We start from the raw sequence: 14,486 nt of genomic DNA on the forward strand, positions 1-14,486 counted from the left end.
GGTGGGCGTGCGGGGTGGATCCCGGTCGGGCGCATGCGGGAGTCTGTCTGACTGTCTCTCCCCGTTTCCAGCTTCAGAAAAATACCAAAAAAAAAAAAAAAAAACTATACATATGAGAAAGATTTTGGCGGTAAAAGCAGATTTTGGTGACCAATAATAGGACCCAGGGCGACAGACTTGGAAACCAAGATGATTATTAGATTTGACAAATATTGAAGTTTACAGAAATGGTTGCTCATCAATGTAAAAATGTACAGTAGATGGCTGGATGGTGATCCTACAACTCAAGATGGGGGTAGAGTATGGGTCTCTTCTTAAAGCATAGAAATTTAACAGCTGGAAGGAGGGAGCTTCAGAGTCCCCAGCACACAATCTCTAGGAGCGGGACAGACAAGAACGGGACTGGTATGCTTCAGGGATTATGAAACCAGGTGGGGCTTCACTTCAAGATGCTTTTAGGGAGGAAATTTATTCAAGGACTTCTGATCCATCCCCCAAATAAAAAGTTACCATTTTATTAGTGCTTTCAAGGCACTTTGCATATCTCATTGATTCCTCGGCAACCCTGTGACATGGGTGTCCCTCCAGTATAGGTTTGAGGAAGTTGAGCCTCCAAACAGGTGCGCAAAGTCACACAGCTAGGAAACAGCCGATACTCAAACCCAGATCTATCTGCTCGGGGACCGCCCTAAAATCTCGCTTGGGTTTTCCTCGTTTTCCAGCACACGCGCATGCGACAGGGGTGGGTGAGGCGTGGTCGGCGTGGGGCCTGCCGCTTCCTCCGCGCGATCCCCTGTTACCCATCGCTTGCCTTTCCACGCAGCTTCGGAAAGTCAAGATCAGCGCGGCAGACCTGGGGCCGCAGTAAACCCGCTTACGGGCCAATCCGCCTTGTAGGTCTCGAGCACCCAGCCCAATAAGCGTCCTCCCCCGGGCGCCTCCGAACAAAGGGAATGCTGATTGGCTGCTCTTGCCGTCCGCCGCGTTACCCTAGAAACCAGGCTACGGAGACGCGGTGGTTTGGGCCTCCAGGTCTTCGGCTGCCAGGCATCAGGTCTCCACCAGCCTTGCTCGCTTTCGGCATCATGTCCATGCGGACGCTACCACTGCTCTTCTTGAACTTGGGCGGGGAGATGCTTTACATCCTGGACCAGCGGCTGCGGGCCCAGAACATCCCGGGAGACAAGGCCCGCAGAGGTGAGAGATGCCCGGCCTGCACAGCCAGCCCCACGCCCCACGGCCCGCCCCGCTGCATACTGACCAGCACCCCTGCACACTGCACTCTTATAGCCAGGGACCTTTCTCACAACGACCACAGCCTCGTCCAAAACCCCCGCAAGAGTCAGATTCCCCAGAAGATCTTTTCACAGCAGAGGGAAATATCCAACACCTCGTCGGATATTATTACAGTACCTCATACTCCCTCCTCCAATTTCCTCATCCCCTCAAATTGTCGAGGTGACTTCCCAATCTCTCTTGACAATTGGTTTCTCCCAAGTGTAGGGGGCTAGCTGCCCACCACCTGGCAACATTTTTGCTAGTCCAAGCACCCTCTTTCCCCCATGGAACAGGCTTTGATCGTCCATTTCTCTGTGTACTATCCTTTTTCATAAACTGGAAGCCAGCCTTACTGATTTCAGAAGCTATTTCCAGAAAGGTGAGGTCCTGAGATAACGTAGATCAGCGGTTCTCAACCTGTGGGTCGCGACCCCGGCGGGGGTCGAACGACCAAAACACAGAGGTCGCCTAAAGCCATCGGAAAATACGATGTAGATAAAGGAGAAAACATAAAAAAGTTATAGTTCTTGCCTGACCTGTGGTGGCACAGTGGATAAAGCGTCGACCTGGAAATGCTGAGGTCGCCGGTTCGAAACCCTGGGCTCGCCTGGTCAAGGCACATATGGGAGTTGATGCTTCCAGCTCCTCCCCCCTTCTCTCTCTCTCTCTCTCTGTCTCTCCCTCTCCTCTCTAAAATGAGTAAATAAAAAATTAAAATTAAAAAGTTATAGTTCGCCTGACCTGTGGTGGCACAGTGGATAAAGTGTCGACCTGGAAATGCTGAGGTCGCCGGTTCGAAACCCTGGGCTTGCCTGGTCAAGGCACATATGGGACTTGATGCTTCCAGCTCCTCCCCCCTTCTCTCTCTATCTCCACTCTCTCTCCCTCTCTCTCTCCTTTATAAAATGAATAAATAAAATTTTTTTAAAAAGTTATAGTTCTTTCCCTTCACAATTGTTGGAATAGAATACAATTGTGGAAATAATTATATGAGAGTTTCTAAAATGCAAAATCTGTCTCCCTTGTACACCCCTCTTAATCACCAGAGAAATGACCGCCCAGAACTCTCTGCCATCCTTTCTCTCTCCCTCGTTTCCTCCCTTCTCAACCAGCAACTGCTTCCACCAACTTTCCTGAGGTTAAATATTATATTTCAATGTAAAAGAACAAAGATTGATGTACAGGAAACTGATATGGCCACTGATTAAAACATTTAGTCTCTCCAGGCTCTGTATGCTCAATTGATGTTAAGTATACATATTCAGATATTCACTACTCTGTCTGTGTGATTGAGTCCGAGTCCATTCATAAAGAGATAAAAGGAACTCCCTATAGAATGCCCCCTCCATTTATTCTGTTCACTGCTGCCAGCGAGCATTCTAAAATGCAAATCTGTCATACTCCCTGCCACTTAAAACCCTTTGTCAGCTTTCCACTGCTGTCTGGGTGGAGGCCAAATCCTTGGAATGACATTTCAGGGCCTTTCCTAATCTGATTTCTGTCCACCTGTGCCATCCTGCCTGCCTCCTACTTTGTACAGTATCTTACTACCAAACTACTTGTAGTTCTCCATTTAAAGCATATTCATTCCTGCTTCCATGCTAGTAATTTCAACTCTACCCCAAACATCCCTTTTCCATGCTAACTCCCCTTTCATTGCATTATTCAACTTGAGATTCCTTTCCTTCAGGAAGCCTCCTCACGTAGGGAAAGGGCCTGCACATACTCCCATAGCACCCATGTGCGCCTTCAACCTTATCGCTGACCGTGTTATCCTATAATGATCTGTGTATGTGTCTCCCCCACATGATTTTCTTATTCATCTCTGTTCTCTAGCACCTAGCATAACACCTAGACCAGAACAAGTTGGTGCACAGTTAATGAACTGATGATCTAAATTCACTGTTTTATATGATGTTGCCATTTCTTCCCTCAAGAGGGTTCTGGTTTTCCTTGGTGCCTATGTTGTGTGATTTCACTTGGGCTAATGGTATTAGTGAGCTGACAGGTAGTTATTGGATGGGTAGTCTGCATCTTGGAAGGCACTGTAAATTAGCAATTAAGAGCATGCTCTCTGGAGTCATACAGATATGGGTCCCAATTCCAGCTTTGCCATTTAACTAGTTGTGGGACCTTAGAGTATAACCTCTATAAGCCTGTTTCTTTTTCCATAATATGGAAATAATAATACATAGCATATAGCAAAGTTGTAAGGATTGAACGAGATATGTATGTAGTTAACAGGTTTAACACAATAAGTACCAGATGTCTTTCAAGAGGAGGTCTGGGCAGGACCCTGGGAAAACTAGGGGACTGGCTTCCTTTGTCTTCAGGATCTGTAGTCCTTCGGGGTCTGCTAGATACAGCTTAAGGGAGTTTCAGCCACCTTTGGTAATTTACATACACACACTCATTCCTTCCACAGTTGGGATGAGTGTCAAGCAACATGTGAGATGCTGGGTGGAGCATGATCTAGCCCTTCTGCGCACTGGCTGAAGGTAGGGCTTTTGATCAGTCTGGTTCAGTAACTGATTCTAAAACTGGAGAATGTATCTTCTCAATGAAAAAAAAACAGCAACAGCCCTGGCCGGTTGGCTCAGCGGTAGAGCGTCGGCCTGGCATGCGGGGGATCCGGGTTCGATTCCCGGCCAGGGCACATAGGAGAAGCGCCCATTTGCTTCTCCACCCCACCCCCCTCCTTCCTCTCTGTCTCTCTCTTCCCCTTCCGCAGCCAAGGCTCCATTGGAGCAAAGATGGCCCGGGCGCTGGGGATGGCTCCTTGGCCTCTGCCCCAGGCGCTTGAATGGCTCTGGTCGCGGCAGAGCGACGCCCCGGAGGGGCAAAGCATCGCCCCCTGGTGGGCAGAGCATCGCCCCTGGTGGGCGTGCCGGGTGGATCCCGGTCGGGTGCATGCGGGAATCTGTCTGTCTCTCCCCGTTTCCAGCTTCAGAAAAATACAAAAAAAAAAAGGCAACAAACATTTATTAAGCCCTTACCATGAACCCAGGACTTCCCTGAATACCTTAAATCCCCACTACAATCCTATCATGTAAGTAATACTACTGTCCCCATTTTATAGATGGGGACACTAAGGTTAATTTGCCCAGGGGTTACATAGCTGGTGAGAGGAGAGTGAAAAATTTGAACTGAGGTCATTGGGCTCTAGAGCTCATCCTTTTAAGCAATATGTCCTTAACTCCTTCACTATACTTTCATACCTGGGGTTACTGTACCAGAATCTTTGTGGGGGTTGGAAGGTCAGGAGAAGGAGAGATTTTAAAAATATATCCAGTAAACCCACTGATTGTTTTAAATAACAGAAAGTACTGCAGTTGGCTGAAGGGGACTTGTAGAAGACAGAGTGCAAAAGCAGGGTTGAGAGTGAGAGATTCAAAGTTGAGAAACACTGCCTGACCAGGCGGTGGCGCAGTGGATAGAGCAGGGGTCCCCAAACTACGGCCCGCAGGCCACATGCAGCCCCCTGAAGCCATTTATCCGGCCCCGCCACACACCCGGAAGGGGCACCTCTTTCATTGGTGGTCAGTGAGAGGAGCATAGTTCCCATTGAAATACTGGTCAGTTTGTTGATTTAAATTTACTTGTTCTCTATTTTAAATATTGTATTTGTTCCCATTTTGTTTTTTTACTTTAAAATAAGATATGTGTAGTGTGCATAGGGATTTGTTCATAGTTTTTTTATAGTCCGGCCCTCCAACGGTCTGAGGGACAGTGAACTGGCCCCCTGTGTAAAAAGTTTTGGGGACCCCTGGGATAGAGCGTCAGACCGGGATGCGGAGGACCCAGTTTTGAGACCCTGAGGTTGCCAGCTTGAGCGCGGGCTCATCTGGTTCGAGCAAAAGCTCACCAGCTTGGACCCAAGGTCGCTGGCTCGAGCAAGGGGTTACTCGGTCTGCTGAAGGCCCATGGTCAAGGCACATATGAGAACAATCAATGAACAACTAAGGTGCTGCAACAAAAAACTGATGATTGATGCTTCTCATCTGTCTCCGTTCCTATCTATCCCTCTCTCTGACTCTCTCTCTGTCTCTGTGTAAAAAAAAAAAGGTGAGAAAAACTAATCTATGCCACCATTGGAGTGTAGGTGCAGGAAGCAGGAGCCACCGAGACCAATAAAACTCCAGACACACAGTAAACTAGTCTTTGTTGAAGCTTTGAATGGAAACCATATTTCTTCTAGATGTTTTCATTATCTTACACAACTAATTGGTCTCCTGGAGGCCATCCTGCTCCCACAAGGCCGGTACAGATAGTGCAGTTTTTCCCCACATGCTGCCTCTGGTTTAACATTCAACAGAAAGGAAGTGCTCTCTCTGTGGAGCAACTTTTGAGCATTGCATATTGAATGTTGTCCGATGGTTTAAGCAATAGGGAGAATAATAAAACCTGTCTTTGCCTCACTCCTGTCCTCTTAAAAATACTCATAAAGGCCCTGGCCGGTTGGCTCAGCGGTAGAACATCGGCCTGGCATGCGGGGGACCCGGGTTCGATTCCCGGCCAGGGCACATAGGAGAAGCGCCCATTTGCTTCTCCACCCCACCCCTCCTTCCTCTCTGTCTCTCTCTTCCCCTCCCGCAGCCAAGGCTCCATTGGAGCAAAGATGGCCCAAGCGCTGGGGATGGCTCCTTGGCCTCTGCCCCAGGCGCTAGAGTGGCTCGGGTCGCGGCAGAGCGACGCCCCGGAGGGGCAGAGCATCGCCCCCTGGTGGGCAGAGCATAGCCCCTGGTGGGCGTGCCAGGTGGATCCCGGTCGGGCGCATGCGGGAGTCTGTCTGACTGTCTCTACCCGTTTCCAGCTTCAGAAAAATACAAAAAAAATATATATATACTCATAAATAAGAGCCTATTACATTTGGTTTGCATTCCTCATTTTACAGAACGGGAAACTGAGGCATAGAGCCAGTCAGTGATTTTTCCAATACATGAAGGTCACAGTGTATAGTACTGAGCAACCAAATGGTGGTGAGGTTCTGTTTTTATTTTTCTAGTTCCAATTCAACAGGCAGCTCTGGATAGCCTCGGGCATGCCTCCCACTCGAAATATAACTAAAGTGGAATTGTCACAAACAAGTCATCTGGAGAAATAATAGAAAAACAGGACATCATTTACCTTCCCCTGGATCCTCAAGGGGAGGGGCCCAGGAGCACACAGCCCTGCAGAGACCCCTGCTGGAGCTGAGCTTCACTGCCTGAAGGAACGCCTCCTACCCTGGGCTTGCATTTCCCAGCTCCATTTTGTCAGCAGCCGATAGTCACTGTCCCTTAGAGTAGGTGAGCCCCTTGCAGCACCACTGTTCACAAACGTGCCTTCTGGAGGGTGGCAACTCCACCTTTCTGAATTCCCACGAGCCTATCAAGCAAGACCGCCTGTAAAATAAATGCCACAAGGTACAAGATGTGGACATTATGCTACAGAAGCCAGTACCTGCTTTAGAAAGACCTGACTCTTGGTGCTGTTTCCCCAATGTTTTCTTTCCAAATGCCTGTACTCTTGTGGGAGAAAGATGATGAATTTTCCCAGAGGAGTCTGACCTTGCAATGGGAGGGAGACCTTTGCTGCCATTTAGGGCTCAGCACTGGCTATACTTCCCCTGATCTCTTCGGAGATATTAGAATTGTGCATTGAAGACACATGTGTTTTGATTATAACTGCAGAAATCACCCTTGAACCAATCTAGTGGCAAATGTTTCCAAGGGGTCTAGACCATTCATTACAAAATGTTTTTTCAATATGATGTATGTAGAACTTCGTTTATCTGGGATTGGTTTTTCTAGATTGAAATTTTTCCAAAAAATAAGGAGGGAAAAAGCTCATCTTTCATCCTTTATGGATGGTGTCCAGTGTCCTTCAGTAGAGAAAGCAGAACTAGAAGAGAAGCCAGCTAAGTGCTTGATGTTTCATACTTCATCCCCATAACAACCCTGAAGTAGGTTCAGTTATGATCCCCATTTTACAGATGAAGAAACTAAAGTTAAACAAGTTACTTAAAGTTATATGGCTAGTAAATGGTAGAGCCAGGTCTCAACCCATAAAGAACCTTAATTACTGCAGATTTCTCTAGCCAAGTACATTGTGTCTTCCTTTTGTGTGTGTGTGTGTGTGTGTGACAGAGACAGAGAGGACAGACAGATCGGATAGACAGACAGGAAGGGAGAGAGATGAGAAGCATCAATTCTTCGTCTCATCACCCTCTTTGTTCATTGATTGCTTTCTCATATGTGCCTTGACTGGAGGGCTACAGCAGAGCAAGTGACCCCTTGCTCAAGCCAGCAACCTTGGGTTCCAGCCAGCAACCTTGGGCTTCAAGCCAGAGACCTTAGGTTTCAAGCCAGTGACCCTGTGCTCAGGCTGGTGAGCCCACGCTCAAGCCAGTGACCTCAGGGTTTCCAACCTGGGTCCTCTGCATCCCAGGCCAACACTCTATCCACTGAGCCATTGCCTGGTCTGGCACATTGTTTCTTTTCTTTTTTTCTTTTTTTAGATTTTATTTATTCATTTTAGAGAGAGGAGACAGACAGATAGAGAGAAGAGAAGGAACAGGAACCATCAACTCCCATATGTGACTTGACCAGACAAGCCTGGGGTTTCGAACCGGTGACCTCAGCTTTCCAGGTCGACACTTAACCCACCGTGTCACCACAGGTCAGGCCACATTGTTTCTTATATGGTTTTCTCTTGACATGCCCCTGACTGCTTTTGTCTTCATGAGTTTTCTTTATAGTGGCCCTGCCGTTACTCCCCTCTTTTTACCTGAAGTCATACATCCAGATATAAATAGTAAGTAAAAAACAAATAGACATTTTTTTCTTCTTCTTTTTTAAGTTAGAGGAAGGGAGATAGACTCCCACATGCGCCCCAACCAGGATCCACCTGGCAACTCCCATCTGGAACCGATGCTCGAATCAACCAAACTGTTCTCAGTGCCTGAGACCAACACTTAAACCAGTCGACCCATTGGCTGCAAGTGGGGAAGAGAGAGAGATAAGGGGTAGGAGAAGAGGAAGAAGAAGGAGGAGAGAGGCAGATGGTCGCTTCTCACATGTGCCCTGACCGGGGATCAAACCCAGTACATCTGCACACTGGGCCGACACACTCTCCACTGAACCAACCAGCCAGGGTCTCATTTATTATTATTTTTTCTTAATTCACATTTCAAGTTTTCTAATTTGAGCAGTTCTGTCTGTACTCTTGAAAGGGAAATCTGATATTAATAAAAAAAATTAGGTTATATAAAAAGAAACTCCCTTGTCTTCCTGTGCTTAGAATTATTCTTCCTCATAGAAGTTAGCGTTTTTTAAAAGCCTTATTTTGAATAATATATATTCTTGTAGCAGTAGAGAAAATGTCTTCTTGGGCCTTTCAAGACAAACCCCAGGGTAGTTACTCACCCTGAGTTTCCTTTCCTCCTAAGCCACTCTCTAAGATAGAACCTCCCTAGGGCTTTTGGCAACTTGTTTATCCATCATCCTTTTAAAAATTTCACGTGGAAGGCAGAGTGTTCACATTAGACATTAATGCAAACATGAAATATAGAGTTTCATAGACCAGATCATTGGAATTGGTTTTTTTTTTTAAACCTCCTTGCAAATGATGTTCTTGCTTCATGAACTGGTGTTTTCTTTTTATATGCTTCATATAGATGAATGGACAGAGGTGGACAGAAAACGAGGTATGCTATCTCTGGGCTGCATGTATTCAGTCTGCATCCGCAGGTTCACACTTAGTCCTTTATCAACGGGGCTTCAAGTGGGACCGCTCGAAATATTTTAAAGTAAAATAATAGGCATGGGTTTTTCTCCAGCCAAGACATTGGTGATATATTTGAATCTTTTATATAAATACAGCATGTAAGATGAAAACCAAGCAAACTTAGGCACAAGGGCCATGTTGCACCTGAGGTACTTTTTTCTCTCTTCGTCAGTTCTAAGCTCTGTGGGGACAACTGGGTCAGTAGCTATACTTCTGGGTAGGTTGTCCTATGTCATAGTCCTTAAAGCAATTCTGTGATAGTATCATGTAACCTAGGAATTATGGTTCAACATGAGTGACCTTCCTTGAACCATTCTCCTTAGCACGCAGAGATACCTTTGAGCAGCTGAGAAAATGGAAGCATGTGACTGCATGGCTGCCAGGACTGTGGGCAGAAGGCATGATACCATGCATGCAGAATGGCCCTATCATGCCACGTCTTCAGCTTCCCCTTCCCCTACACCTAGCAGCAAACCTGAAAAACCTGCCATTTCCTCAGAGTAAAACCTTAGCCTTTCTCATCTCTACATGTCACGAGTACCTTTCGTCATTTGACATTTGGGTGCAGTTTATGCATGTCATCAGCCACCGTCCTCAGTATGTTAAATGCTCTCACTACACCATGTATGCTGAGGAGATAACATATATAATATTTAAGAGTACAGTCAGTCTAATCAAACAGCCCACTCTAATTCCAGTTCCACCACTAGCTGTGTGACCTTGGACTTGAACCTCTCTAAGACTCGGTTTTCCTCCGTGATAGAATCAGGATAATTAATCAGAGTTGTCTTGCAGGGTTAAATGAGATAATGCATGGAACATTCTAAGCCCAGTGCCTGGAACATCAGAAGGATTTGAAACGTGGTACCCATCCAGAAGTAGCAGCTTCTCTCTTTTACCCTTGGTTCCAAATTGCATGTTCCCGTTAACAATTAAATTTACAACAAGTACTTTCATCAAGAGAATTATTCCATCAGGCCAGGCTTAACAAAAAACCCAATTGAGCTTGATACACTTTTATTATACAACATTTCACAACCATCTTTGGCCACTTCTCCTGAGCGATTTTTGGCCCACTGCTTGACGTGTGGCAGAATTTCAAGTGAACAGTGTGGATTTTGAAGCCTTTTTGTATACATACTTGAATCATTGGACTTTATTTTAACTTAAGCATTCAAAAATAATGTACAGACGCTAACTTTATAATCTGAACTCAGGATGCACCTGTGAAAAATCACTTCATTCCCGGGCTTTAGTCTCTTCCTGAAAAAAACTGTCTCCTAGTGCATTCCGGAGTCTCATGAAATTCTGCAAAGCTCCTGTGAGGGCTAAAAACTAACACTGAGATAGGCTGACAGGTGTGGTTAAACCTATTTGCCAGGTTTAACTTAATTATGACCTGGACTGCTGCTTCTCCAGGGTAAAGACAACTTTTCCTTCCTATCTGTGCCCTGGAGTTTATCTCAGTGTCTGGTACATAGTAGGCCCACCTCAACCAAGCATAAGGTAAAACATGTTGTGAGATGCAGCATGTTCATATGTGTCCTTGTATTCATTCCAAAGAATTATATGAGAGATGGGACCTTGGATACTGGGTCCCAACCACAGAACTGCCACTTGCCCCTTGGGACATTTGTGGGCACTGCTCTGCCCACAGGGATATGGCCTGCTGTGCTCTCTTTCCAATCAGTGAGCTTTCTGGATGTTCTTGTGCAAAGTGCCATGGTGATATATAGCTATTCACGTCCCAGAGGGAAAGGCTTTGTTTTGCTTTTCACTTTACCAGAGTGGCTAACAATCTCCTTTTTAACAATCTTTCTTTTAAAACTGATTTATTTCTTTGGTCTAAGCTATTTTCCTAGATCCTGCTAAGGGTTTTAAGACCCGAGAGAAATGACTCGGTACCTAGGTGAATGGCAACCATTTGTAAGCATTTACATAATTAGAGCAGATGTGATTTTTTTTTTCTTAAATGAGAAGCAGGGAGACAGAGAAGGACTCCCACATGCACCCCGACCAGGATCCACCTGCCAGGGGGCCATGTTCTGCCTACCTGGGGCCGTTGCTCCATTGCTCAGCGACCGAGCTATTTCAGTGCCTGAGGGGAGGCCAGGGAGCCATCCTCAGCACCTGGGGGCAACTTGCTCCAACCAAGCTATGGCTGCAGAAGGAGAACAGAGAGATAGAAGGGGGGGAAGCAGATGGTCATTTCTCCTGTGTGCCCTGACCGGGAATCAAACCCGGGACAACCACACGCTGGGCCAACGCTCTACCACTGAGCCAACTGGCCAGGGCCATGATTTTTTTTAACTTGAATTCTTCCTCTTTGACGCTCTCCCCCCACCCCGCTGGCCTACATAAATATGTGGAAAATTCAAGTTCTGCCTTTCGAGGCCTCGTGTGGCTTTTCAGTTGTGCCTGTTTCCTTGCCAATTCTGCGTTTCACACAGGCTGCAGTAAGAAAAATGTGAGAAACCCGGCTTCCTGCAGGTCCTTGCTTGTTTAGGTCAAAGGCAAAAGGCCATGTATGAAGCAAGCCCAGAAGTTGTCTCCAAGCGGTCCACATGGTGTGTGTGTGTGTGGGGGGGGGTATGTTAGTGTACATTTAAGGCAAGCTGCGATGGGCTGAAATTGTCAGATGTGAGGGATACCTTGTGTTGGTAATGGATTTGGTTCTTCCTGACTATTAGGAAGGAGTCTAGAATAAAATCCAAAGGTCAAGTGTGAGTTCAACACTTCTGTAAGGAGTGTCAGTTCTTTTGTGCCAAGTGGTGGGAGTCCCCTTCCCCCTCTCCGCTCTCTCTGTAGTCTTTCCATTTAAGATTTAAATTCATATAGAATTGTATACCTGAAACCTATATAATTTTATTAACCAATGTTACCCTAAGAAAATAAAAAATAAGAGTTTTTTAAATTGCCCTGGCTGGGTGACTCAGTGGATAGTGTCGTCTGGGCACACCAAGGTCATAGGTTCAATCCAATAAGAGAAGCATAAGTACACAATGCTAAGTGGAACTGCAAGTTGATGCTTCTCTCTCTCTCTCTCCCTCCTTCTCTCTCCCTCTCCCTTCTCTTTCCTTCCCTCTTTCTCTCTCTCCCTTCTTCTCTCTTTCTCCCTTCTTCTCTCTCTTTCCTAAAAAAATTTTTAAATAATAAATCAATTTTAAAATATTTAAATACAGCCAGCCCTGAGCTACCCCTGCCCCGCCCCCCAAAAAATGGTTTGAGATGCTCTAAAATGCTGACCTGAGCCCTCAGAGTACTTCTATAAATTCCTTAAAGGTAGAGAGAGTGCCTGAAGCCATGGCCTCAGTGCTCTACCCTGCTTCACTTTCTAAGATATATGGCCACAGTCAATACCCGGTATGTCCTTTATGTGGCAAAGGAAGCATTCGTATCTTTCAGTAATAATCGCTCATGTTTAATAATTGATTTTGTGTAATTATTTTAAGTAACCAGCTTTCTTTCAAGTGTGTGTGTATATATATATATATATATATATATATATATATATTCATTCTTAGCATCCATATTCTCTCACCTTTAGGTAGGGATGTATATGGTTTAATTAAGAATAATCTGTGTTCAGCCATACTTGTTTCTATTTCTTATACCAGAGGGGTTTTCTAGACCTCAACTAATGATATTTGAGCAGCAAAAGAATACCAAAATGAATGAGTAAATGAAGAAATAAAATTACAGACACTTTGGCTTATACATACCTTAGGACCTTCTATTCTCACTAGATGAAAGTTTTCCATTTGAACAGTATGAGACATAGCCCTACAGTGTAATATCAATATTAAAAATCAAATGTAAAAATTAAGGCATTCTAAAATGGTACTAATCTGAAGTACATGTCTTGTAGAAACATTAGAAATATTTTCATCTCTAACCAGTGGGTAGACTTGTCTATTTTCATAAAATGTTTTGCCAAAAAAACCTCAATTACTATTATTGGTCCCATATTTATAAAATTTAACTTTAAGTAAAAATGTTATAGATTTTCAAAACAAACAAGAAAAGAGTGATGCTATTTTCATGTTAAGAAAGAAACCTAATCTAAAATGTTGATAGGAAGATTTTTTAAAGAAAGAAGGAACATTTCCCCTATTGTCAAGTGAGATAATGTATGTAAGAATGGTTTGTAACCTCTGAAGCACAACACATGTGTACACTGTCACATTGTGTTTGCTCTAAGATGGTCTCATAAAGCACGCTGGCCCCTGCCTTCTGTTGAAACATCGGTGTGCTTTCTCCCCAGAGGGCGGATCTCACCAAGCACATCAGCATCCTCACTCCCGTAGGCCGAGGTCCTCCATCCCATTTGTACACAGAGAGTGTTTCCTGAATAAAGCTTCCTCCAGTAATTCCTTGCTCAGCTGTATTCCCTCTTGTCTCTACAGTTCTTCATGACATCATCTTAACTATGTTCAATAAAACCTTTATAGAGGAATTGTTCAAACCCCAAGAGCTCTACTCCAAGAAGGCGCTAAGGACTATCTGTGACCGCCTGGCTCATGCCTCCATTATGAGACTGAATGAGGCCAGCATGGATAAGGTGAGCAGACAGTTGCCTCTATCCCTTTGATTGCATTTCTTGTATCTTTTGTGGATGATCGTAGACTGTAATCCAATGAGATGATGTATGCAATGGTGCCTTGCCCCAAAAATGGTTTTGTAAATATTAGTTGTTGAGTTTCAGAGTTGAAAAGGACCTCAGAAATTATCCTGACGAATCTCACCATTGTTTATGTCATTCTACTGGCCCAAAGAGAGTGCTGGGGTTTTTTTGTTTTTTGTTGTGTTTTGTTTCTTTTGAGAGAGAGAGGGAGAGGAAGGGAAAGAGAAAGAGGGAGAGAAACATGGATTTATTGTTCCACTTATTTATGCATTTACTAGTTGATTGTTGTACGTGCCCTGACTGGGGATCGAACCTGCAAGCTTGGCATATTAGGACAATGCTCTAACCAACTGAGCTACCCAGCCAGGGCCAAGAGTGCAGGTCTTCATGCCAATATTTATGATAAAACCCTAAAAACTTTAATTCTGCTTTATTCTTGACAAATCTCATCTCTGACTACCAGACATTTGGGGGGGGGGGTTGTGGGGTTTTTTATTTGTTTGTTTTTGTATTTTTCTGAAGTTGGAAACAGGGAGGCAGTCAGACTCCCTCATGCGCCCAACCGGGATCCACCCGGCATGCCCACCAGGGGGCGATGCTCTGCCCATCTGGGGCATCTCCAGGTTCCCATATTACAACCAGAGCCATTCTAGCGCCTGAGGCAGAGGCCATGGAGCCATCCTCAGCACCCGGGCCAACTTTGCTCCAATGGAGCCTCGGCGGCTGCAGGAGGGGAAGAGAGAGACAGAGAGGAAGGAGAGGGGGAGGGGTGGAGAAGCAGATGGGCGCTTCTCCTGTGTGCCCTGGCCAGGAATCG

The 14,486-nt window shown here is 45.4% G+C and overlaps 1 protein-coding gene across 4 annotated transcripts in view; it reads left to right on the forward strand.

Annotated features, from left to right (window-relative positions):
- Positions 1–987: 987 nt before the first annotated feature.
- OSCP1 (organic solute carrier partner 1) overlaps positions 988–14,486 on the forward strand; it is a 30,598-nt gene continuing 17,099 nt past the window's right edge. For 2 of the 4 annotated variants that reach the window (XM_066269632.1, XM_066269635.1), the window contains exons 1-3: positions 988–1,197; positions 8,936–8,965; positions 13,452–13,606. In XM_066269632.1, the coding sequence (XP_066125729.1) occupies positions 1,086–1,197; positions 8,936–8,965; positions 13,452–13,606 (297 nt within the window). In that variant the 5' untranslated portion in view covers positions 988–1,085. The remainder of the gene's footprint in view (positions 1,198–8,935; positions 8,966–13,451; positions 13,607–14,486) is intronic. The other 2 variants (XM_066269633.1, XM_066269634.1) reach the window with 2 other exon arrangements.

The sequence above is a fragment of the Saccopteryx bilineata genome, chromosome 3 (assembly GCF_036850765.1).
Source record: "Saccopteryx bilineata isolate mSacBil1 chromosome 3, mSacBil1_pri_phased_curated, whole genome shotgun sequence".
Lineage (NCBI taxonomy): Eukaryota > Metazoa > Chordata > Mammalia > Chiroptera > Emballonuridae > Saccopteryx > Saccopteryx bilineata.